Here is a 27,292-nt window from a genome sequence, read left to right as displayed (position 1 = left end):
TTACTTTAAACGAAACCTAAAGTCACTTTTCTATTTTCTCTTTCAACTGTTTGTCCTGAATAATAACCAGTATTAATAAGCACAGTGTATGACACTTTAATTATAGTGCCTATAAGCTTATGATGACCCCCCAAAAATCATTATTTCCATATGAAGGACTGATTTGAATGCAAGTCTATAGATTTGACTGATCTCCAATAATAGGCAGCAATATAATGTACGCTAATTAAATTCATTAGACAACTCTGGACTTCTAGTCTATATGGAAAAAAAAATAATTAACTGGATTTAGGTTTTATTAGTTGAAAGCGTGAATAAAGCCAGACATTCCTTTCAATAACGATTCTTACAGATATTATATAAGCAAAGGATTAGTAAATCTTTTGGCAGCTTGTTCATCAGCATCACAAATATGCAGACCAAGTGCAGAAAATAATTCCAACATGAAGAAACAAGGACGAACTACGTACTATTCGGTCATGGAAAGAACACAGGTCAACCACATCTTTGAATTTTTCTGTAGATGACAAGATGGGCAATATACGGAATATGTTTGGAAACAATATATTTGGATACAACATCACGAAAGAGTAACAGTAATATTCCAGCAATTACTTCTCCCTTCTTTTTTTTAAAACTACCTTCTGGCTACACTAGGGTCCTTCAAGGACAGGAGTGAGCAAACAGTTTCACCTCAGAGCAACCTACCAGCATCCTGTAACAGAAATTCAAGAAGAGCAGAGACAAAGGTTGATAGGGCAAATTTTTTCTCTCTCGAGGCATTTGAAGAATTTCAGAATTTTTACAAAGGGTGGGGAGGATGAAGGGTGGAAATGCAAACAATTTGCCAACTAGAAGAGTCCTATTGCCATCCTTAGAATGAATAAATAAGTAATAAGTAATAAGTAATAAGTAATAAGTAATAAGTAATAAGTAATAAGTAATAAGTAATAAGTAATAAGTAATAAGTAATAAGTAATAAGTAATAAGTAATAAGTAATAAGTAATAAGTAATAAGTAATAAGTAATAAGTAATAAGTAATAAGTAATAAGTAATAAGTAATAAGTGAAAAATGAAAAATGAAAAATGAAAAATGAAAAATGATAGATGAAAAATGATAGATGAAAAACGAAAAACGAAAAATGGTAAACGGTAAACGGTAAACGGTAAATGATAAACGATAAACGATAAACGATAAACGATAAACGATAAACAATAAACAATAAACAATAAACAATAAACAATAAACAATAAATAATAAATAATAAATAATAAATAATAAATAATAAATAATAAATAATAAATAATAAATAATAAATAATAAATAATAAATAATAAATAATAAATAATAAATAATAAACAATGAACCATGAACCATAAACCATAAACAATAAACAATAGATAATAGATAAATATTCCACCCATTCTGGACTGGTGATGCATTAATTTACTTCTTTTTTTTAATTGAATATTTTTGAAAACAAAACTTCTACAAATATTTACCTTCCTCCCCCTACCCTACCCTTCCCACCCAAACCCCACCCCGCCAATCTTCCTCTCCCCCCCGACTTCCCAGAACCAATATAGGGTATAAATCTTTATCAAAGATATTCTAAGATAAACTTTAAAAAAAGTTAGTATCATCTTTCATTTGAGCTTTAACTCCTCTTTCCTAGGCTGGCTCTAAACAGATTATATCATTCCTTGTTTCTTCAGTCATAAACTATCTGGAATTTCTTAGTCCCATATTTATTTTGAATATAGTCAATCCATCTTCTCCACTCCGGTTTATATCTCTCATTTGAGTGGTCCTTGAGATGTGCTGATATTTTAGCCATCTCTGCTAGGTTTGTGACTTTTAATGCCCATTCTTGAATGGTAGGCAAGTCTTCCTTCTTCCAGTATTGCACCACCAGCAGTCTTGCTGCGGTTGTTAAATGCAAAATCAAGTTAGTCTCTACAACTGACATTCTGTAAGCTTATATCGTCAATCTATACTAGCTATTCTTAGTAAGTGTACCGATGGCTACTTAGATTACTCAAGGACTCTGTAAGAATTGTATTCCTTTCTTTCCTTATCTGTTAGATTTATTTGCTACCTCTCTCACCGCGGGGCTACTCTAGGCAGCTTACAATAATAAAAAAGGAAGAAAACGGAAGGAGTGTAAAACAGAAGTAAACAATAGAACCATAAATAAACAATGAAAAAGAGACACAGTGAGAATATATCGATATGATATCCAAAAAGACGGACCAGTGGAGCTGAGAAAGCAAGAAGGGGATATGGAATCTGCCATCAATCCAGCAGCCACCACCAGTGCAGAATGCCCGCATCTGGTCCCTAGGCCAACTGGCTGTTCTTCAGGCTATGGTGGAAAGAAAGGACGGTGCGGGCAGATTTTATCTTAGATGTTCCCAAGGGCAGGCAGAGAAGCCTTTTCTTCTGGATCCTGATAGTCAAGAATTTTTTGAGCAACAGGTTCCAAGGACCAGGATCTCTGCTGACAGGAGAAGGATGGGCTTGTTCTTTTTTTACTTAAACTTTCACAACTTAGTCATAAGTTACGTCTATACATTTCTGTATGTTTTACCGTGACAACAAAAAGGCAATTTGTTTCCGTAGAACGATTTCTTTTTGTATAAATTAGATTAAGACTGACACAAACTTGTGTGAAGATTCTGACTAACTGCAAATAGAAGTTCTTAGCTGAAAAGCTAAGTCTCGGCTAAAGGGTTGATAGCTGTACTCTGTAGGAAGTAAAAAAAAAATCTCTGCAAAGGAACTGTGGGAAGTTATCACCCAGCCCTCTCCCAGAAAAATGAAATATCCTAGGAAATATTGAAAAGGCAGAATATTTCTCTGGATGTGAAAAGAAACATGTTTCAAAAGACAGAATAGTTGCCTGTAGCTTTCTGCCCATCCCCAGCTAATGGGCCATTAAGATGGCCAGGCTAGCCCACTTTACATAATAAAGACTTCTCCTCACTGCAGCTGTAGGGGGAAGGGATATTACTCAACTCACCATAAGGCAACTGAGAACTCATCACAGCCTAGAGAGTAGCCCCCTGCATGGCCCCATGGGAGTCTGACAACCAGTCAGAATACATTTCTTACACAGGAACAGGAAACAGAGAGGTGGGACTTAAGAGGTTATAAAAAGCCTAGCAAGCCCCTCCCTCAGCCCTTCTCTTCTTCTCCACCAACATCGAAGCATGTGATCCCCTTTTCTGTTCAGGGCTCAAGCCACGTGGTCCTGTCCACCAATAAACCATCTTTCCAAGCAGCCTCCATGTCATCTCCAGTGTCTTTTTCCCCACTTGGAGCCGAACCCAGAAGGGACATTTCTTCCATCACCCCAAGATACAATCATCATATGATATAGGTTGGCTAAGAGAGAATGACTGGCCTCAACTGTCACATGAAGCTTCCAGAGTTGAAAGTGGACTAGAACTTGGTCTCCTTACTCTAGTTTGAACTTAATCCATGTTGTAAAACCTGAGCTGTTTTGTTTTTGCAGGCAACTACTGTCAAACAAACCATTGCACAGTATTTTGTCACCTAGACATACAAGTGTCTTTGTGCAATTCATGAAGGTGGGACTAAACAGGGTATAAAAAGCCTAGCAAGCCCCTCCCTCAGCCTTCTCTTCTTCTCCTCCAACATTGAAGCCTGTGATCACCTTTTCTGTTCAGGGCTCAAGCCATGTGGCCCTGTCCAACAATAAACCATCTTTCCAAGCAGCCTCCATGTCTCCAGTGTCTTTTTCCCCACTTGGAGCTGAACCCAGAAGGACATTTCTTTCAACAGAACAAAGCAGGAATAGTTTATCTCTTAGATAAGAATTGGGTGTAATGAAAATAATGGCTCCCTTCCCTCAGATATTACAGAAAGTGTCAAGTACTACACACCTTGATCCATCTTCAAATCATAATGGATACGTTTGCCAACACAAAAAAATAAATCATGATGAAAATAATGCAACAGGTAAAGATGGAAATAAAAATAAAAAATGATGTTTCTCACCAAACAAGATTAAGGTGAAAGGAAAAGAACTTTTAAAAATAATTTCTGTTCAGTTTTCTGGAAATAAGATTCCCATTGGTTGATCAGTTATCCAGTGGTAATCTGAAGCTCTGAAGATTTGCTTCTGACAAAATGGTCATCGTGCTGACAAGCTGCAATCCTACTTTAAAATATTTAAATACATTTAAATTCTAGAAATTTTTATCTTAAACATTGCTAAAGGCTCAGAATGTCAGACCTAAAGAGGCCAGGCGTTTAGTAGCAGACTGATAACTATTAACCACACAAAAAAACACCTACCTTCATAGAGACAGTAATTCTTCTGGTCTGCAGTAAAGGCAATATTGGATATGAAGTAGAAGAAGAAAGAGGGGAAAACCGTTCCTCTGTCAGCTGACACTGGAGTGTTTATACCTCAGTTTAAAAAAGGAGAGAGAGAGAAAGGGAAAATGAGCAACAATCCAAACAAGTGAATCTACAGCTATCAAGTCTAATAATTTGCCTTCATTTGTTATAAAAGAGCAACAGTTCTTCTAGTGAAGGAAGCAATAATAGGCCAAAATATTTATACTGTCATGATTGAATGCTTTAAACTGTTGGCTTGTCCTGTCAATTTTCGGTAAGAATTTCTACAGGTGGTGTTTCTTTTAGTATTTAATTATATGTTAATAAAAGGATTTAGGTTATTGGTGAAAAAAAACCAAATATTATAAAACTACATGAGCATCATAAAGTATACATTGCAAAAGTAATTTACCATAAGTTGAAAATGGTACTAAAAAATGAAAACTGTGAACTACATTAAAAGTGTCTCCTTTAAATTAGCAATAGCAATAGCAGTTAGACTTATATACCGCTTCATAGGGCTTTCAGCCCTCTCTAAGCAGTTTACAGAGTCAGCATATTGCCCCCAACAACAATCCGGGTCCTCATTTCACCCACCTCGGAAGGATGGAAGGCTGAGTCAACCATGAGCTGGTTGAGATTTGAACCGCCGAACTGCAGATAACAGTCAGCTGAAGTGGCCTGCAGTACTGCACTCGAACCACTGTGCCACCTTGGCTCATACATCTACTAGACATTATAAATAAATTAGAATAACTCATGTGATTCTTTTTTTACACAGACACTAGATTATTATTGAGAAGAAATGCTTTGCCATGAGTATATGTGCTGAAGAATGCCTACTTTCTTTGCTCTTGAGCTACAAGAAGTATCTTGAGAGTTACTGGTATGTGATATTTGATAGAGAAGTATATTTGCAGCTCAGAGTTAAAATGAGAAATCCTTGGTGTTTTCTGAGCTTTGTTGTTTTCTTGCAGACATTTCATTACACAGAGATGACATTATCTACCATACTTTGGGTAATCAAACTTCTGCAGGAAAGCAATCAAGCTCAGAGAACACCAAGTACCCCCTCAGAGGATACTTGATCTGAAAAGTTACGTTATTTAAGAAATATCCTTGAAAATTTAAATTGAGAAAAGTCCTAAAGTCAAGCGAAGCTGAAAAATATCTTCGTCGGACAAATTGATATGCTGAGAGAAATTGCAAGTTTTGCAACACAAATGTTGCTGTAACTTCTGGCATTAATTGCCAGCCATCCTGAAGTGCTGCAAATAATAATATGAAGTATTATTTTTGACTGCTACATTGAACACTATGAATGACTAAGAAGCCCCTTTACTGAATCAATATTAAATCAATCTTACTTTTTAGTGAAAAGGAGAAATTAGTGAGCTATTGGTTAGAATAAAGCATTAATGCCTTCCATTGTACAAAAAAAAAAAGATTTTAGTTAATGTTCATGCAACTTCCTGCATTTTTCTTGTGCACATTGAGATTTTGGGTAGCATTAAAACTTCAAAAAGAAATAATATATAAGGTTAGGAAAAATTGAGAATACTTGCTCATTTCTCCAGCTCACCCCAAAAGTATTTGGGAATCTCATCAAGCACAAATATCCCTTTAGGCGCCATAAGACAAGATAAACCCTATTTCTGCATGTTCAGTTGTTTCATAGTAAAATAACATTGGAATACACTAAGCATAAAATAAAAGCAAAGCATTATCATTGTCATATTTTGAAGGCTGATTATTTGTCTGCAAGACCATTTACTGAAACTGCAACATGTTTTCTGAAAATAAATACTGTATTTTCCTTAGGTTTAATCTGCGGTCCTAATAAATTCCATTTTGTAATTTGTATCTTTTATATATCTACTAGCAAGAAATGGACCAGGAATGCCACAAAACTTGATAATGGCTTTAAGGGGCCATCAGCTTAATCCTGAATTTCATTGTACCTGATTTCTGGGCTATAATGCAGTATGAAAAGTCAGTTTATACTTCCTGTATCTACTTTAAGCCCTGCTCTTTATGCTTGATGAAGTTTATATGTGCTAAAGAGCTCATATAACCAGATTGTTCAGGTTAACCCAGCAATCGACCTGCCTTTCTCTTGATTATATCACGTTTACAGCGTTGATTGCAATCCGAAACAGATTTGCCTCTGCTTTGATGTTTTCTCCTAAAGCATAAAGAAGAAGATAGTCTGATATAATCTCTTTTACAACCCCGTGCTCCATAATAAGGGTAGAATATGCATTCATGCATTCAAAGATCCCTTCAGTGAGATATTTTTTCCCCTCAGAGGATCACATTGCAAATCTTTAGTAGAGACTTACACAAAGTGTATAAATACATAAGTGGGAGGATGATCCAACCCTGTTTTGGTATCTGGCAGAACAAGTGGGACTTGCAATGAAACCTTAAATTGTGGAGTGCTCCTGTTCAGAATATATTATTATATTTCTCCTTTCACTCATTCCATTCTCAATCCAAAGTGTGCCATTACTCCGCCACCACTAAGTGCTATTCACTAGATGGATTTTAGGGGGGGGGGGTTGTTATTTATTAGCCCCAGAAATTTATATTACCTCAAAAACTTACATCTTATTTCTGCAGATATCCTCCTTGAACTTTTCTGCACAAAAGCCAAACTTCAGGGAACTAAAATCCGCATTCATGCAAAGCATAGGGGAGGAATGTGTGGCATTTCAAAAAACCGCAATGCTACGACTGTTGCTCTTCCTACCCGTTAGCCTTCCCGACTGGACTGACAGGAACTGTAACTCAGCAATACTTGGAGGCTCAAAGATTCCTTATCCAATCTGTAAGATAACAGAGATACTCAACTGGGTATCATTCCTAGCGGTATTTCAGAACATTGCCTGCAGGCTGTACAGTGTGAAGATGGGGGAATCGTAGAAAATTTAGCTTTAAGCCTTCATATACAACATTTGAAATGTGTTAAGTGTAAGCATTTACTTACCCGGCACTCATATAAACAATACTTCCACCAAAAAAGCACGTTTTGGATTCTGGCTTTTGGCAGGAAATAGCTTTATTATGGTGTGATATTGTGAACCTCTAACACTGCCATCAATTTACTTGTTATGTACAATAGTAAATATTTATTTCATCAGAATAATGAGTTTTGCCATCATGTTTTGTGTCAATCTAGCCATTGTGTTTTAATGGCCTTAATTCAGGTCAAACAAGTCATTGGGGGGGACGGGGGTTGACGTATCCAACAAACTATAACTTTGAATGTTATGTAACTCGGCTATTGTATTCCTATTGAGGACTGCGGTTTGAATGCTTAAATAACATGTAGGAGGGGAGAAAGAAAGAGAAGTAGCAGCTGGCTAGAAAATTGAGAACAAGCTTCAGCTTGCTGTATCGCCTTTTGCCAATCTGAGCACATTGTTCCGCTTTCTAATTCCAAGCACGGTTACATACATGCTCTAGAAACGTTTCCCCCCCCCTCTACTGTGTTCCTGTGATATTCCCTTCGTCTCATCTCCAGCACGGAACAGCCTTAACTGTGTTTTAAAGTGTTGTTTTCTTCTTTATTCCAAAATAATCCAAGTGCTGTAGGACATTGGTTAGGAAACAGGAATTCTCGGAAACAGGTCCGTGCAGGAGGAGAGTCATGTTAGTTTATGACGGGAGGGAAAAATAGCAATAGCAATAGCAGTTCGATTTATATACCGCTTCATAGGGCTTTCAGCCCTCTCTAAGCGGTTTACAGAGAGTCAGCATATTGCCCCCAACAATCCGGATCCTCATTTTACCCACCTCGGAAGGATGGAAGGCTGAGTCAACCCTGAGCCGGTGAGATTTGAACAGCCGAACTGCAGAACTGCAGTCAGCTGAAGTAGCCTGCAGTGTTGCATTTAACCACTGTGCCACCTCGGCCCTTAACAAAACATATTGTTAAAGTAGCATATTTTTACATAGCCGTTTTATGAAAAGGTGTAAAATTGTTGCGTGTTGCAATTCATCTCATCGGACTCTCTTTAAGAGTCTAATTTATGCCTTCCCATAAAATAAGTTAGCTGCCAATGGAAGAAACTCAATAACTGCCAGTGAGTTGGGAAAAAAAGGCCAGGATTCCCAAGCGGCCAACAGCAAATTAATTTGTCATTTTTTTGCTGATTCAAGGATGAATGTGGACAGCAGTTTCTCTCAAAATTGGGGAAAACCCCGAGTGATTAGTGCAGAGTCAACTCGCTGGTAATTTTGTGATTGCACCAACAATCCATTTTTAAATCTCCAGATAGTTCCACTGACTTTCCAATTTTGGGAGACTTATCGTATTTTAACCTTTAATTGTTTTCTTGCAAGCGTGGGACAGAAAACTCCGAATCGCTCCGCGGCTGTTCCAATATAACATCCCTGGAAGGGAGAGTTGACGACGTATAACACAACTGAGCCCCCAAATTTCTGTTTTGAAACGAAACATTTATGAAATGAGTTTTGTTCCGTTTTTACGATTTTTCACGCCACGGTCGTTAAGCGAATCGCTGCAGTTGGTAAAGCCGTAACCCAGTTGTTAAGTGAAACTGGTTTCCCATTGCCTTTGCTTGTCAGGTGGGGACAAAGGGGGATGATCACATGATTCCCTCTGCAACCATCATAAATACGAAATCCAGTTGCTAAAATTCATCTGAATTTTGATCGGGTGACCATGGGGACGCTGCAACGGTGGTGTGAAAAAAATGGCCATAAGCCACTTTTTTTTTACTGCTGTTTGAACGGTGACAACTGTTTTAAGTCAAGGACTCCCTGTAAATGGTCACAAGAAAGTTGGGTGACACCTAGGGATTGTTTAAGAACACAAACACTTGTACAAGAGGGAGATAGGATGCTACAGTTAGTTAGCTTATGTTAGTGTTATGATTGTTAAATGTTTATTACCCTGTATTTTGCGCTGGGAAGTTGGAGGGGAGGCAGGCTTGGGGTGGAGGGAGGGAAGGGGAAACATTTGTAAAATTTATTAAAAATTTTCAATAAATAAAAAAAGAACACAAAGGAAACAATTCAAAAGCAGTTTTCTTTTGGTTTCAAACCAAGTCAATGATCCTTGGTTTGCTGCATGGATTCCTGACAATTCCAGAGTGTTTAAAAATAAGGAATTGCGACCTTTTTTTTTTAAGGGAAAAAAGGGGGGAAAAGCAGCTGAAATCTCGCACAGGAAGCGGTTTGGGGGAAAATGCTTCTTGTCACCAGCCGAAAATAAAAGAAAATAAAATAGGGGGAGAAAGGGGAAACCCATACTTAGCAACCAAATAGTGCTTTATTAGCGGCCACATTAATTGGGAATTTAAAGGGGGACTTTAAAGGATGATGGAGCGAATCCCATGAGCCGAGGTGGCGCAGTGATTAAATGCAGGCTACTTCAGCTGACTGCAGTTCTGCAGTTCGGCTGTTCAAATCTCACCGGCTCAAGGTTGACTCAGCCTTCCATCCTTCCGAGGTGGGTGAAATGAGGACCCGGATTGTTGTTGGGGGCGATATGCTGACTCTGTAAACCGCTTAGAGAGGGCTGAAAGCCCTATGAAGTGGTATATAAGTCTAACTGCTATTACTATTGCTATTGTTATCTGCAGTTCAGCGGTTCTAATCTCACCGGCTCAAGGTTGACTCAGCCTTCCATCCTTCCGAGGTGGGTAAAATGAGGACCCGGATTATTGTTGGGGGCGATATGCTGACTCTGTAAACCGCTTAGAGAGGGCTGAAAGCCCTATGAAGCGGTATATAAGGCTAACTGCTATTGCTATTGCTATCCCATCCAGAATGAGGCGCAGAGCAGCGGCGGAGCAAAGGCTTAGTAAAGCCCGAGGCGCGCGCGTAGCAAAAGCCACCGGAGGATCAGCGGAGGGAGAGACGCGCTTTCTGCGCACCAAGAACCACCTTGCGAGTCTCAGCGGAGCAGACTGCAGAGTCCCAAACGGAGAGAGGGCGAGGGGGGGGGGGTGAGGACCAACAAAACTTCGGGTCCCGGAGGAGCGCTCGACTCTCCCTGCGGCAAAAGCGGGGAGTTGGGGAGGGGGGAGAGGGAACACGACCACGCGGGCGCGCGAAGGGGCGCGTGCGTTGCGTGCCTTTCCAAAAACCACCCGAGGAATCTCCAAACATCAATATTCCAACCTGCGCCCTATTTGCGTATGAAGGGCGGTCCCCTTCCGGGAAAGGCGTTGAGTCACCCAAGGGAGCATAAAAGGGCCGAGCATGATGCGGTTGGCATCCAGAGTCACGCCGAGTTGGCTAGGTTCCTCGCAGAAAGCGCAGCGGCGGAGGAGAAACACTCCCCCCCCCCGAGTTAGAAAGTTCTGCAGAAGTTTAGGAGTTTAGGAGAAGTGAAGAAAAAAGTGGGCGCCGACTTGGCTGTTTTCTACCCAGAATTGGACATGATTGTTCCAGCCCTCTTCTTATTTTCGCTCTTGGCTTTCGGTCAAGCAGGTTAGTATTGCTAATTTTTCCCAATTTTTTTCCCTGTTTCTTCTTTCTGTATCGTTGGCTTTCCCTTTTTGAGGTTTACCAAAGCTTTCCAAAAGGCACGATTTTTTAATTTGATTTTTATTTTCATTCCTGGTGGCTTTTCACTTTCTTCGGGAATAAAGAAATAAAGATGAAGGGAGTATTTTACCTTAAAAAAACAAACAAACACCGGGTTGTTTGATGGCAATTATCGCAGAATGTCAGTTTGAGATAGGAGCAAGCTGGAAGGAGGTGTAAAATGTATAAGGGAACTTTATTATACTTAGTGGGGTTTTCTCAAGAGTGTAAATAGGTACACAGGGCTTGGGGGATTCATGATTTTCATAGATGCCACAGAGAAAGATGCATTCTATGTTACTTAAGTATCTTTCTGACATGACAAAACTGGTAATTTATTGACGAAATGTGTTAAAAGTGGAAATCAAAAATGTTATATGGAAGAGGGTATGCAACGTGGAATGATAAATAGTTTTCCACATTTTATTTCCTGGCCTTTTGGATTTCTATTACAATAATACAATGCAATACAATACAATAGCAGAGTGGGAAGGGACCTTGGAGGTCTTCTAGTCCAACCCCCTGCCTATTTTAATATGTTTGGCACATACTGGAGTGAGAAAGGTTGGGGGGCTGATCTCTTATTACCCAACCAAGGACTTAGACAACACTCTTCTCAACGGAGTACAGATGTCTGCTTGGCTTTCTTAAGCAGCCCATGATCCTTATTGGGGCACTAAACTATGATTGTCCTGCATCGTTTTCTGCATCCCTAATTTAGCCTGGCATCCTCTAATGTGATTGGGAGCCACTGTCCTCCCCACTAGTGCTGAAATTAATATTCAGCTGTTTTGTCTATTTCACTGCAGTGCGTAGAGCTCATCGGTAGAGCATAGGCATTTCATAACAAAACTTCTAGGATCTCAAACAAGGCTGAAGAGTTCCGTAGATGAAAAGCTTCAATAGCACCAACTAGTCCCTTTCTGGAGCCATCATGAAATAATGGTTAAAATGTCAATCTTGAGTTGGGGGGAAACCAACTTCCAAGTTCATCCTTAGTCATGGCAACTCCCTGGATGAATTTGGGCAGGTGTGTTTGGGATGGGAACAAGATTGGAAAAAAGTAGATAATTGGAAGAAATGTAGACCAACTTACGTTCCTGTGAAGGTGAGGCAAAATGTAAATCTTAACAACATATGGTCTTGATACAGCTATCAATAGAGAAGCAAAGCATGTTCAAGTATTTAATAATGTAGCTTTATGACAGTTGGTTAACTCACAGTCTATGGTAGCCTTCTGCCCCCTAGTCACAAACAATTTTTGAGACCTTTCGGTCCTTTGACATTTTAAACATTGGCTGCTAAAACTTAGTTATCCTGTGGCTTTTTGTGCCTTGGGTGAAGTTTGTCAATCTCAAAGATGTAGCTGCGTAGAGGAATGTGATCTGATAGTATTGAATGAGAAGGATTTGTGTATCTGCACGGCTAGCACTAATTTAATGGGGCTTTACATGATTTTAACTCAAACGGCCTCATATGTCTTTAATTCTCTTTCAGTCAATCCTTGCTGTTCAAATCCATGCCAAAACCGAGGTTTCTGCATGACGAAAGGTTTTGATCGATATGAATGTGACTGTACACGGACTGGTTTTTATGGAGAAAATTGCACTAAACGTATGTATTTCTGAAAATATTATAATTGATATAATGAGTTTATTTTTTTTTAAAAAAAACCATAACCTTTATAGATTATGACTGGGCAGATTAATGATAGACTTCTTTTTTAAGTGTCTAAAAATAAGATAACTATCTATATAGCTTAAGGCAGTATTCAGTGGTAAGGTTGTACTGTATTTAAGGGTTAAGGGAGATAAATGCGGAAAGTTTTAATCATCTATAATTAAGCAAACAAGATATATAGGCTCAAGCCTACAGCCTACAACTTTCATGAATTTGACGATGGAGACAAATCAAAGAGATACATTTTTATTACATTTGTGCTTTGATTAGTAAATATATTTTTTTTAAAACACCTGAAAGCACCATTTCTTTTCAACTAATCGGTAAAAGAAATATTGAGAAATGCTGGTGCAAATAGTATTGAATTACTGTATATCACCTAATCATCTGACTTGAGAAAAGATATTTTGCTAATAAAATTTGTTTCTATACTTTTTTATGCAGCGGAATTTTTTACTTGGCTCAAACTTAAGTTAAAGCCTGCTCCAGACACTGTGCATTATATACTCACACACTTCAAAGGCATCTGGGATATAATCAACAACATTCCATTCCTCCACAATGCCATAATGAGATACATTCTAATGTGTAAGTCTTACAACTTCTTATTATATTGCTCGCACTGGCTAATCTTGTTTTTGTATACTTGGAAATCAATCTTATTGAATTCAGTGAGTTTCTTAAATCTTGAGTCCCTTAAGTAAGGAAGGTTGTAATCTTAATCACAGCTATAGCAATTTCTTCCCTTTAGAGCACTTATGCGTTAAGTAAAAATACTAATAAAAAACTGATTGTGGCATTTGACAACGCTACAGTAAATTGAAATTCTATTTTTTTCATATATGCGTTTGGTATAATTTGGTATCGTTTTGTAAGCTGCAACAGTGATGTGGGTGGCATAAAAATTTAATAAATAATAAATGGTCCTCTTTAAAGAGAATATTAAATATAAATCTTAAAAAGAAACAAAAATAGAAAATAAAAATACAAATGTAGTAAAGAAAACATATATAAAGTAATGACTTCATCATATCAAATACAAACAACTAAAGTTATCACCACCTCTTAAAATACACCAATGGTCTCTTCTTCCCATATCTTATTTCTTGCCTAGCAACCAATTCTTAAAGCCTTATCCTTCAATCCTGGTCAGCAAAACTGCATCAAGGATTTTATATATAACCCTTCCTCAAATAAACACACCCTTCCTTTCATTTCCAGCAATCTTGATATTTAGTCCTGTCAAATAACATTCTAAAACTTTATTTCTTTTCATTATCCTTTCTCACACAGTTCTTCAAAAAAACTAAGAAATCTCTTTTGTAAATCAATATAGGAAACCCAAATGTTTTTTTGCTTTGTGGTTTGTATATCCCTTCAGATTAACAGAGTTGGAAGAGGCATCATCTCTTTATATTTATATATCCGGTGTAACATATTTCTTTTTCCATATCATTCTTATAGCCTGCCATTTTTAAATCCATTTTCAATAAAAGAAAATCCACCTGGACTCCTAGTTAGTTTATAATTTTCCATGTAGACTTCTTGACACAATTATGGAAGTAATTCATACTATGGAAGTATACTTTCTGGATTGTTTTTTACTTAGCAATAGCAATAGCAGTTAGACTTATATACCGCTTCATAGGGCTTTCAGCCCTCTCTAAGCAGTTTACAGAGTCAGCATATCGCCCCCACAGTCTGGGTCCTCATTTTACCCACCTCGGAAGGATGGAAGGCTGAGTCAACCTTGAGCCGGTCAGATTAGAACCGCTGAACTGCAGGTAACAGTCAGCTGAAGTGGCCTGCAGTACTGCACCCTAACCACTGCGCCACCTCGGCTCTCTCGTTGCCGGGAGAACCGGTTCAGGGGCATTAAAAGAAAATCCACCTGGACTCCTAGCTCGTTTATAATTTTCCAAAACCCAACATTCCGTTGCTATTTATTCCTTTAAAAAAGAATTTTTAAGCCCTTACGTTTAATGTTTATAACTTCCTTCAGTACGAATTGAGGAAACTTACCTGCTGTTTTCCAGCCTAGGAGCCAAAGATTCCTAACACCTGAAAAGCAGTTAATACACAGATTCCAAAACTGATTAGAAAGGAAGTAGGCGAACACAATGCCCATAAAAATGCAGGCCGTGGTTCAAGCAGAGATGGGGCTTCCTTCTCTCCCAGAGCTTTAAGCCCACCAGCGCCAATGTTTGGTCTCCTCATAAGGGGCAATTGTTTGGAGCACTTGTGCTCTATCTGAAGTTCTCTTCTTGTCAGGAATTATAGGAGTGTCGTGGCTCACAGTGTTAGAACACGTTTCTGACAATCAGCAGGCCTTTGTTCAAGACCCAAGTGCTGCCGTGGAATGGGGGTGAGCTCTCCTCGTTTGCTCCAGCCTCCTGTCCACCTTGCAGTTTGAAAGTGTGCAAATGCCAGTAGATAAATAGGTATCACTCTGGTGGGCAAAACGGGGAGATTTAAGGAGCCGCCAACAGGATATCTTCTGGGCAACAGTGATGTGATATCCCAGATAATCCTGGGAGCGTCATGATGCTTCTGACACCAAAGCAACAGAAGGTAGTGCAAAAATCCAGTTTATCAGCACCTCTTCATTCTAGTGTAGTCATTGGCTCCATTTTTCACAGTGTCCCGTCTTCTGTTTGCATTTTTCTTTCCTGGAAATGAATAATAAAACTGCTTTTAAAATCCTTACAAGTTTGGGCCAGGAGGAAGTCTGAAAAATAAAGAATATTTAAACTCTGGCAACATTTATAAACGAAGTGCTTGAACTGAGTCTGAATCAGAGCATCTAGATAAAATCTACTGGCATAATATGTGACTAGTACAGAATATCCTGTTCAGTGGTTTAAACAACTTCTAGAAGAGATTTCTATAATCCCACACAAAATTATCTGCAGTTGTGGGTTGATAGAAGTATGTGCAATCTCTGTTTGTTATCAAGAAACGTACAGCTGGTAGAAGAATGTTTAGTGTGTTGCCAATTGCTTTTTTTCTGGAAGATAATTACTAATAATTTCTGAACCCTATTTAGGCCCCTTTGTAAGATTGTAAGACAAAACATTATATCCAATTTACTGGCAGCAAAACTGAGGCTGAACAACTGCATTATTTAAACTTGGAAAGTTAAGAGATGTGAAACCAAAATCTATTTTTTGCATCTAATTGGGACGTACTTCAGACAAAATATTATATCCAATTTACTGATAGCAAAACTGAGGCTGAACGACATTATTTAAACTTGGAAAGTTAAGAGATGTGAAACCAAAATCTATTTTTTGCATCTAATTGGGACATACTTAAGACAAAATATTATATCCAATTTATTGATAGCAAAACTGAGGCTGAACAACTACATTATTTAAACTTGGAAAGTTAAGAGGTGTGAAACCAAAATCTATTTTTTTGCATCTAATTGGGACGTACTTAAGACAAAATATTATATCCAATTTACTGATAGCAAAACTGAGGCTGAACAGCTGCATTATTTAAACTTGGAAAGTTAAGAGGTGTGAAACCGAAATCTATTTTTTGCATCTAATTGCGACGTACTTAAGACAAAATATTATATCCAATTTATTGATAGCAAAACTGAGGCTGAACAGCTGCATTATTTAAACTTGGAAAGTTAAGAGATGTGAAACCAAAATCTATTTTTTGCATCTAATTGCGACGTATTTAAGACAAAATATTATATCCAATTTATTGATAGCAAAACTGAGGCTGAACAGCTGCATTATTGAAACTTGGAAAGTTAAGAGGTGTGAAACCAAAATCTATTTTTTTGCATCTAATTGCGACGTACTTTTTCCAAAGTTATGTTTGAAATACTGCATGGCTGCTTGTTGCAAGTTGTTTAACATTAATACAATTTTTTCTCATTTCCTCTTTTAGCCAGATCCCATTTAATTGAAAGCCCACCGACCTATAATAGCCATCATGGTTTCAAAAGCTGGGAAGTCTACTCAAATCTTTCCTACTATGCTCGAGCTGTCCCACCAGTGGATCACGACTGTCCCACCCCCATGGGTGTGAAAGGTAAGAAGGAATAGCAATAGCAATAGCAGTTAGACTTATATACCGCTTCGTAGGAAAGCACATCAGGGCATGAGGACTGGAGGAAAAGTGCTTCATCTTATAAATGAAGTGGAATTGTGATCAAATAGCCCGAGCCAAATAATTATAACATAGCCCAGGAAATGATAAGATACAAGACTTTGTTAACCCATACTGCTTCCTCATTGTGCAGCTAGAATGCAGAAACAAGTTATCATAAGTGGCAAATGACTGCATGGAACTTTAAATATTAGGAAAAGTCAGATTGTTGATATAGCAGATTTTTTCCCCAATGAAATATTATGCCAAACTTGTCTTAAGAAATGGGGTATGGGATTGACTATATACAAAATAAATACGGGACCAAGAAATTCCAGTTAGCCTTATGCTTAAGATCAGAAATGATTTAAATTGTTTAAAGTTAGTTCAGCAAGAAGAAGCTAAGGTCAATGCAGAATGTCATTAATTTCTTTATTTCTTTTTTTATTTTTCAATAGATTTTAGACTGTGTTTGTTAAAAATCCATACCGTGTACGGGTTCTGGGAAGCTGGGGGGGGGGAGGAGGGGGGTAGGGGGGGTGGAGGGAGGGAGTGGCACACACACACACACAAAAATGTACTTTAATGATTGACGAATGATGAAATATTTGTGTTTTAAAACAAATAAAACCTTTGAATTTCCTGGAAAAGAAATGGGGCATGGGTGACTCTAATGACTATATCTGCAGTATTATCATGGCAACCAAATTCATGCGTTTATTTATTTTTCACATTTTTGAACCACCTATTTCATTCAGAGGGAGACTTTAGATGGTGTACAATAGTAAAATATAAGAACAGAGCACGAAGGTTAAACATTTAAAAAGAGAGAGGGAGGATTAGTCACTGTTCAAATTAATTGTAAAGCAAAAGGAAGGCTTTCAGGGCACTACTCAACCCCACAGTTGTATGCTCTTCTGGTCTCCCCAAAATTAGTCACCATTTGAAACTAAGGAGACTAAGACAAGCTGAAGCATAATTACATGAATCAACTCTAATCTGCAAAAAAAATATCCAATTTTCCCTACATCAGGATTGTGTTTCCTTCTTACTGGAATTCCATTTCAGGAAGAAGTTGGGGCATTTCAAAACGCGATTGGTTTTCTTCACCTACAAAGTAAATGTTTTCTTTATATTTCAGGAAAGAAGGAGCTTCCGGATTCCAAAACGATTGTAGAAAAATTCTTGTTAAGGAGAAAATTCGTTCCTGATCCTCAAGGCACAAATGTCATGTTCGCTTTCTTTGCTCAGCATTTTACTCACCAGTACTTCAAGACAGATAATAAAAAAGGACCAGGCTTCACAAAAGGTCTTGGACATGGGGTAGGTTTAGTTAGATAAATCCTAACAAGCAGTGGTGGGTTTCAAAGATTGTTCGAACCTACTCTGTGGGTGTGGCCTCCTTTGTGGGAGTGGCTTGCTGCCCATATGACAGGATGGGAGTGGCTTGCCGCTCATGTGACCGGATATGAAGATGCCGGCGACACTTGTCAGAACCACCTTAAATTACCTCTCACACAGCGCTGGCATGCATAAGAATAGGATGTAAACTTGTTTTTTAAAAGGCATCTTTGGTTTGCGTTAAAACAACTTCAAGACACGCAATGTTCTGATTGCACCACAAACGCAGTAGTCATCCTTACCTTTCACAGAGGCCCTGAGTTTTATAAATAGGAGCATGATAGTGTAGAATAATCATCTCCAAGGACCAGTGGTGGGTTTCAAAAAATGTTGGAACCTCTTCTGTAGGTGTGGCCTGCTTTCCGGGTCCACTGGTGGAACCTCTTCTAACCGGTTCGGTAGATTTGACGAACCGGTTCTACCGAATAGGTGCGAACTGGCAGGAACCCACCCCTGTTAACAAGCAAAAACTTTGTTAAGTGCTGTGTGAGAATAAATTATCTTGAAAATACACTTCCTAACAAGTCTGTCTCAACTAATCTGTTCTCCTTGGGAAGAATGGCATCTAATCAGTTCCTCAAAGAATTAAGTTGTTTCATATCATCCATTCGGATTAACTGTGCTACTCTTGTATCTATTTCTTTTAATCCAAAAGAAACTGGCTTTGTCAACATCTTGTAAGAGCCAGGAATGTCTTTATGAAAACCATTCACTCTGCATCTTATAAATATAACTTCTATAAACATAGTTAAGCACCTGAAATGTTGAATCCAGCCGAGGTTAATGCTGGCAGTTTTCAGAATGCTTAATTGGATCGTGCTCAAATGTTGCCTGAGCTAATGGGCTATTGAAATTCCATTGATTCAAGGAAATTTGCTCTTTTATAGTTTCCCTTCCTCCTCTTCCTTCCCAATACTGAATCATATAGAGCAGTGTTTTTCAACCTTGGCAACTTGAAGATGTCTGGACTTCAACTCCCAGAATTCCCCAGCCAGCATTCGCTGGCTGGGGAATTCTGGGAGTTGAAGTCCAGACATCTTCAAGTTGCCAAGGTTGAAAAACACTGATATAGAGAATCTAGAACTTTGTAGGCATTATTCCTGGCTGGCATTCACTGTATGTATAGGTATTCTCTCTGTCTTGTTTAAGGACTGATTCTAACTTTTTGTCTTTTGTTCCGTGAACAGGTTGATCTTAGTCATGTCTATGGAGAGACTTTGGACAGACAAATGAAACTAAGACTTTTTAAGAATGGAAAGCTAAAATTTCAGGTGGGTTTGGGGTTTCCTGGCGAAACTCCTTCAATTCTACTTGATGTATTTGAAGTGGCATTGAGTTATATAAATTGCATGTATGACAATTCAATTTTCATTTACTCTTTTTTAATCACAGATGATTGCTGGGGAAATGTATCCACCTACCGTGAAAGAAACTCAGGCAGAAATGATCTATCCACCCCATGTCCCTGACCACCTGAAATTTTCTGTAGGACAGGAGGTCTTTGGCTTGGTTCCAGGGCTGATGATGTATGCCACGTTGTGGCTCCGGGAACATAATCGGGTCTGTGACATTCTTAAAGGCGAACACCCAGAATGGGATGATGAGCGACTGTTTCAGACTGCCAGACTAATTCTGATAGGTAATTTAACAAATATTTCACGTACACCTTTCTGTGAAATCTAAAAAAAATATTATTATTCAGAAATGCAAAGGGGAGGTTCTGTCAGCATCCACAAGCTACAATGGTTAAATAGAAGTTCGTTGTATAAAACCCGTGTCTAATGCTCAACTGCAAAGAAGTTTGAACGAAAAGTAAAGTTGGATAGACTTTGAGAGTGTGCTCAAGTAAGCCATCAATAATGGTTTGAGGTAGGGTAAGAAACATAAATATATCTCACCCTCTCAAAATGAAAGGGTGAATCTAGAATACCTATATAATTTTCAAAGAAAGGGATCAAACAGCATACTATGTCAGCCAATAGAACTTTGGGGGAATACAGACACATAATGGCTATAGAAAAGTGTTGTGACTCAGCAGAAGTTTGCTGTGAGTTGAGTCGGGATGCAGGAATAACAATGCAGCTGGGGCTTGTTAGTGTCGTCTTCTGGAGATAAAAGAACTGATGGTGCCACGCCCTGGTTGCAGAAGTCAACGTTCATTCGTTCGTTCATGGTTCGTCGTTCATCAGTTGTTTTTTTGTGAGAGGCACTTGGATAAGTGATTTGCTTTCTTTCTGTAAACCTGGTGTTGCTGCAATAGCTCTTTGTTTTTGCATTCTGCTACGTAACCATTTTGCCAGAGACATTATTTATGTTGATTTTGGGCTCGCAGCCAGCGTGAGCCAGGACTGATAAAGTTATTTCCTTTTAAGTCTGTCTGACTGTCATCTGTGAATGAGCGAAGAAGGGGGGTCAGAACAGAAAAGAATATGGGGAGGAACCTTATTATGATGCATTTTTCAGATATTAATGCAATGTATGACAATTAATTTGCATTCCCTGTCTGAATACCATTTGCTGAAGGAAAACTGCAAAAGATGGCTATTACACCCTAACCCCTACCTGAACTTCACAGAATCATGGGAAACATTATAATGTTAGTCAAGGCAGATAATTTCTTAGATTGGTTGGGATTATTGAGGTTATTTTGGCCTATTTACAGGACAGAATTCTGCCCGGCACAAAATAAAAGCATTTTGGAATAATGGGGTTCGGTATTTGGGGCTGTCAACTGCAATGCTCATTTTTATTGTGTATTTTCTTAAAAGGAGAAACCATCAAGATTGTGATTGAAGACTATGTGCAACATTTAAGCGGGTACCATTTCAAGCTGAAGTTCGATCCAGAGCTTCTCTTCAATCAGAGGTTTCAATATCAGAACAGAATAGCAGCAGAGTTCAATACCCTCTACCACTGGCATCCTCTTCTGCCTGATACATTTCACATCCAAAACCAAGAATATACGTACCAGCAGTTCATGTATAACAATTCCATTCTTTTAGAACACGGGCTTTCTCACATGGTGCAATCTTTCTCCACGCAAAGGGCTGGAAGGGTAAGATTTTCTTCTTCGTTTTCTTCCACCTTGATCAAAATTGCATTTCAACTGACATGAGGGAGCAGACTTTTATATTTGTATATGTCCATAGTTCCCAACATATTATAGCATAGCTGTTCTTTGTTATATCACTACCGTATCTGAAAACCTTTTAAGAACAGAAAAAAAAACAATAGCCTTATTGATACTACTCTGTACTTGAGAGACCGCCTGCTGCCAATTACCTCCCACACACCCATTAGATCTCACAGGGTTGGCCTCCTCCGGGTGCCATCTACCAGCCAATGCCACCTGGCTATTACCCGGGGGAGGGCCTTCTCTGTGGCAGCTCCGGCCCTCTGGAATGAACTCCCCGCAGGGATTCGGACCCTCACCTCTCTCCAGGCCTTCCGAAAAGCCGTCAAAACCTGGCTTTGCCGGCAGGCCTGGGGGTGATGAGTTCCCTCCCCTCTCGACATGTATGGTTGTGCGACTGTTGTTTACTTTTATTATTTGTATTTTGTTTTTTATGTTCCCCTTTTTTCCCTCTTGAATTGTTCGCCGCCCTGAGTCCTCCCGGAGAAGGGCGGCATACAAATAATAAAATTATATTCTATTCTATTCTATACTTGGTATGACACTTCCGAAATTTTAATTGAGATAGCCATATGATTTGATTTGAATGGCCTTTATGCTTATGCAACAGAGGTTAGCCAATAGTCACATGCCAAAGGACACTATTTTGTTGTTTCATGTTAGGAACATAGAAAAAATATCCTTTCTTTTATGTGGAGGAAGATTCTCTCAGCTTCTGCTTCAGAATACATGAGGAAATGTTCCATTTGTTCAAACATTCCACATATACAACTAGACATCAGTAAGAAAAGGTTTCAACTATCTGTCTTTTTAATAAACCAGATCTGAGTATGTAAAATCCTAACTCATTTCTCTTTGAAAACTAGACTGGTGTTTTTCAGGGATAATGCAAATATGTGACTAAAGAAGCCAGACCAGTCTAATTTAGAAAATAGACAGTCTCAAATAGGATACGGAAAATCCATGGATATACTAAGTAATATAATCTTTCCTATTACATGTTTATTTTCCTTTGAGAGCAAGAGATCAATACGCATAACAGCCTTTAAATGAGTAACACCGTTTTCTCTGGCCTAATATAACTTGCACTGCACCTTCATTGTGATTTTTCATATTATTATTTTTTGCCAACAGGTAGCTGGAGGTAGGAATCTCCCTTCCGTAGTGCAGAAAGTAGCTCAAGCTTCCATTGATCAAACCCGGCAGATGAGGTACCGATCCTTGAATGAATACCGAAAGTTCTTTCTGCTGAAACCTTTCACATCATTTGAAGAACTTACTGGTAAGTCATGGGTGCAAGGAAGCAAGCATTTGTGTATCTGAAAAGTAGATCTTGTGTCCCCCCCCCAGTCCAATCCTTTGCATCACCAATTAAAGAAAAGGGTACACAAGCTAAAATGCTTCACTACAGGTTGCCACTGAATTATAACTTTTAATCAAGAGGGAAATGCAGAGAGAGTTGCCAATACACAGCAAATACACTTTGTGGCAACTCAGGGGTTGCCACAAAGAAGAGGGAGTCAAACTATTCTCCAAGGCACCTGAGGGTAGAACAAGAAGCAATGGGTGGAAAATAATCAAGGAGAGAAGCAACTTAGAACTAAGGAGAACTTTCCTGCAAGTTAGAACACTCAATCAGTGGAACAGAAGTTGCCTCCAGAAGTTGTGAATGCCCCAACACTGGAAGTCTTTAAGAAGATGTTGGTTAGCCATCTGTCTGAAATGGTATAGGGTTCCCTTCCTAGGTTGGACTAGAAGACCTCCAAGGTCCCTTCCAACTCTTCTATTGTATAAGGACACAGAGTTATTGTATTAGCTGCATTAATTTTAATAATGAAATACCCATCTCTGCAATGTTTTAAGGCAGATTGTGAGCCTGAGTTAAGAGAAATTGTACCACTGTTGTTTTAAGGGATTGAAAGTAGCAGGTCTATGGATTTAGGTTCAACTATCTTAAAAAGAGCCGAGGTGGCGCAGTGGTTAAGGTGCAGCACTGCAGGCCACTTCAGCTGACTGTTAGCTGCAGTTCAGCGGTTCAAATCTCACCAGCTCAAGGTTGACTCAGCCTTCCATCCTTCCGAGGTGGGTGAAATGAGGACCCGGATTGTTGTTGGGGGCGATATGCTGACTCTGTAAACTGCTTAGAGAGGGCTGGAAGCCCTATGAAGCGGTATATAAGTTTAACTGCTATTGCTATTGCTATCTTCTATGCTGGGTCACCAAGATTAAAATGCAATATACAAGCAATATATTTTATTTTATTTATCAAATGTATAAATTAAAAAAATGCATAATGTATCACGTAAAAAAACAAAAAGTAAAAATAAGCGAATGTTTATTTTTAAAAGAAACATGCACAGTAGTTACAGATCTAGAAGGAAGAGTTTCTTTTGCGCTGAATGCAAATATCTTTTATTACAGGTGAAAAAGAAATGGCTGGAGAACTTGAAGAGCTCTATGGAGATATTGATGCTATGGAATTATACCCGGCTCTTCTTATTGAAAAACCACGCCCCGGAGCCATCTTTGGCGAGACCATGATTGAACTCGGGGCTCCTTTCTCCTTGAAAGGTCTTTTAGGAAACGTCATCTGCTCACCTGAATACTGGAAGCCAAGTACTTTTGGGGGCGCAGTGGGCTTTGACATTGTGAATACAGCCTCACTTCAAAGCCTCGTTTGCAACAACGTGAAGGGCTGCCCCGGGACAGCTTTTCATGTCATCGGCTCCGAAACGTTGGCAACGAATAACGTCAGCGCATCGAGCAGGTCGATGGATGAAATCAGCCCTGCCGTACTTCTCAAAGAGCGGTCAACCGAATTGTAGGGAAGGGGTTAAGGTTGTATATTTATTTATTAATTTATTTATATATCAATATTTATTTATGTTTCAAATAAAGCTGTCATGGACCTCTGTATATTTTCCTGTGCATTGGCGTGGAATTCAGGGTGTTTGACTTGAAGAGGTTCTTGCTTGGATTTGCAAGATGGGTTCTCTTCATTCTTCATTATATCTTCTGTACCAAGATACACTGAGATATTCCAAAATGGATCAAGGACCACAGATTTGCTGCTTCAAACACAAACAATAATCTTGAGTGGGGTTTACCATCATGATGGTAAAGCAGGTTAACTGTTACTAATTCAACACTGAAAAAAGGTTTAACTAGTTAACTCCTTCAAGAAAGGGCCTTAGCAAATGAATCAGAAATAGAAAAGCAGTTATGCACTTTTACAATATTATTGACCAACATTTTATGATATGTCTAAATTGGGCTCTCTGTTAGCTGATACAAAATCAGGAAGCAGAAATGAATTTTATATGAGAAACCGTAAGATTTTGAAAACACAGAATTTTTTGCAACCCAGTTTCATTTCCTGGGTAGTCTTATCTCCAACAAAAGAACGATCCTCTTCCTTAAAATAAAAGCCATTGCTTTTTGATTCAGTTCCCATATATATGGTCTTACTAAATGAATAGGAACAAGTAACCCCACTGAAATGCAATTTGCTTTTCAGTTTTTTCAAATCTTTCATCTCTATCTTTTTTATTTTTAGAAACTAAGAAAATTACCCAATTCCTGTAAAATCTACTTTTACATTAAACTGTTCAATAGTTATCCAACAATCAGACATTAAGTCATTTGTCTCTTAAATTTGCCATCAGGTTTCTATAGAGTATGTGGTAACTTTTTATTTTCCTATATCACTTAGATGGTGGGGAAGATCCTATCTCCCAAAGGGGACAGTGTGAGTTCTGGATAATCCATTTTATGGATTCTAGAACAGTGTTTCTCAACCTTGGCAACATGAAGACGTCTGGACTTCAACTCTTCAAGTTGCCAAGGTTGAGAAACACTGTTCTAGAATCTCTCCTTTAGCATTGCACTTTATGCAAATAAGGCCAGTTCAACATTATAACACCTTAATGCTTCATTTTGTGTAATATTATTGTGAGCGCTCAGGTAGATGATAGATTCTGTAGTTGACTTGTAACTTGAAAAAAAATACAGTTATTTTGTATTGGTTAAATAGTTTTGTATGGCTGAAGAAATGAACTTAATTGAACTTAATAGGGTCGGACATACTATTTACTAAAAGAAAATTACTTTTGGGAGGGAAAAAGACCCTTTAATACAAAACTTTGATGGTATGTGTGAAAATTCTTTTTAAAGGATGAACAATGAAAGGGAAAAACATTGCTGGCTGGAAAAAATCTCAGGATAACCAAAGAGTGCCTTTAAGGTGCTCTTAATAAAGTCTTGTTGCTGTTAGTGTAGTATCACTGGAACTTACAGAGAAGAGTCTCTAGCAGGTTATGTCCAATTATTTGAGAGCCGTGGTGGCGCAGTGGGTAGAGTGCAGTACTGCAGGCCACTTCAGCTGACTGCTAGATCAGCAGTTCAGCGGTTCAAATCTCACCGGCTCAGGGTTGACTCAGCCTTCCATCCTTCCGAGGTGGGTGAAATGAGGACCCGGATTGTTGTTGGGGGCAATATGCTGACTCTGTAAACCGCTTAGAGAGGGCTGGAAGCCCTATGAAGCGGTATATAAGTCTAACTGCTATTGCTATTGCTATTTGAATTTTTCTTAAGACAACACTGTCTTACTTAAATTGGTTCCCTGTGTATCTTTAAGTTTCCTATTGCTATGATTTTTTTCCGGTTGTCTTTTCATCAGCAATACGGTACTTTGCCCTTCCTTGAACTGAATGTTTAATTTTAATATTTTCCTTTAGTGCTTTATCTCGATTAGTGTTTGCCTCATTTTATCCGTTTCTCTTTTATTGCTCTGTTCATCCTTTATATCTTTTATACAACACTTGTATTATATAAATGCTATGTAATGATTGGTAATTATTGTATATCTTTTATACAATACTTGTATTATATAAATGCTATGTAATGATTGGTAATTACACTGTAAAATGCTGCTGAATCATGCTTTTTCTGCATTTGTTCAATGTATTTATCAAACAAGTTAGTTTTCTTTTATAATAGGTTTCTATTTCTTCTAGAGGAGAAAAAAAATCACAAGAAAACTAATTTATCTCAGCAAGCTGGCCTTGATTGGGTGTTTAGATTATAGCTGCTTGAAAGCCAAGATGTTGAGGAACCCAGAGAAAATTTGACACTTTTTTGTATATGATTAAAATCTGCTGGATTTTTATTAGTGTATATTTATTAAATATTTTACTTAATTCTTCGGTTCCCAGAACATGCAGGAAATAGATTTTTTTTCTGAATTGTGGCCTCTTAAATGTATTAATGAAAATGAATGTATAATTTATGGATGTGATTATTTAAATTATATTTAAGATATAATTGTAATTATATTTTTTACTTTCACAGTCTGCATAAAAAGGTCAAAAATAAATTTTAATACGATGCATTTTGAGTCTGTTTCTTCTTAAAGTATCACAAAAGTGAATTTCAAAATTGATTTTTAGGAATGGGTTGGGAGCCACCAGTTTGGGAAAGATTTCAAACTTAAATGATGAATAAATTAATCCATGAATGACACTTCTGTAGATAGGGAAGATTAATTCTAAGTATTAGGTGGACATGAAGGACCCACCTCAACTAAGCATCTTGAGAATTCAATTGCTTGGGAGAAGGGAAGTGTTTCCTTCATGGGTTTCCTCCTTCCCATTGGTGACATATAGGTAATACACAGTTTGGAATTATGAATTTAAAATGTTTCTTTTTTTAAAAAACAAATTTTATTAGTAAAAATGATACAACAGCCAACAGCCAACAATACAACATCAACATCTGTTTTGCTTTACATTTGACTACATTTCGAGGCATTTCCATAATGACAAAATCATTTTAAACATCAAAAACTACAGTCATCTTCTTCCCTCCCTCCCTCTTTCCTTCCCTCGTTTCTTCTCTCCTATTCCCCTTCCTTCCCTCCCTCCTTCTCTCCTTCCCTCCTTCCTTCCCTCCTTTCTTTTCTCCTTCTCTCCTTCCTTTCCCCTTCCTTTCCTCCTTCCTTCCCCCTTCCTTCTCTCCTACATTCCCTCCTTCCTTCCCTCCT

General features: G+C 38.3%; 1 protein-coding gene and 1 long non-coding RNA gene across 2 annotated transcripts in view; one reads left to right on the top strand and one right to left on the bottom strand.

Annotated features, from left to right (window-relative positions):
- Positions 1–27,292, bottom strand: part of LOC148043390 (uncharacterized) — a 303,113-nt gene that overhangs the window by 117,929 nt on the left and 157,892 nt on the right. The gene's annotated exons all lie outside the window — the stretch shown is intronic.
- PTGS2 (prostaglandin-endoperoxide synthase 2) lies at positions 10,628–26,639 on the top strand. Its single transcript, XM_087726180.1, has 10 exons — positions 10,628–10,835; positions 12,429–12,545; positions 13,056–13,199; positions 16,518–16,661; positions 17,860–18,041; positions 19,307–19,390; positions 19,512–19,758; positions 20,888–21,174; positions 22,387–22,534; positions 23,674–26,639. Exons 1-10 carry the CDS (start codon positions 10,784–10,786, stop codon positions 24,075–24,077), a joined length of 1,809 nt encoding a protein of 602 aa, XP_087582306.1. The 5' UTR covers positions 10,628–10,783; the 3' UTR covers positions 24,078–26,639.

The sequence above is a fragment of the Thamnophis sirtalis genome, unplaced genomic scaffold, assembly GCF_051295495.1.
Source record: "Thamnophis sirtalis isolate CommonGarterSnake01/CBP01778 unplaced genomic scaffold, rThaSir2_p1.2 scaffold_12, whole genome shotgun sequence".
NCBI lineage: Eukaryota > Metazoa > Chordata > Lepidosauria > Squamata > Natricidae > Thamnophis > Thamnophis sirtalis.
This window is presented reverse-complemented; position numbering and strand designations above follow the sequence as displayed.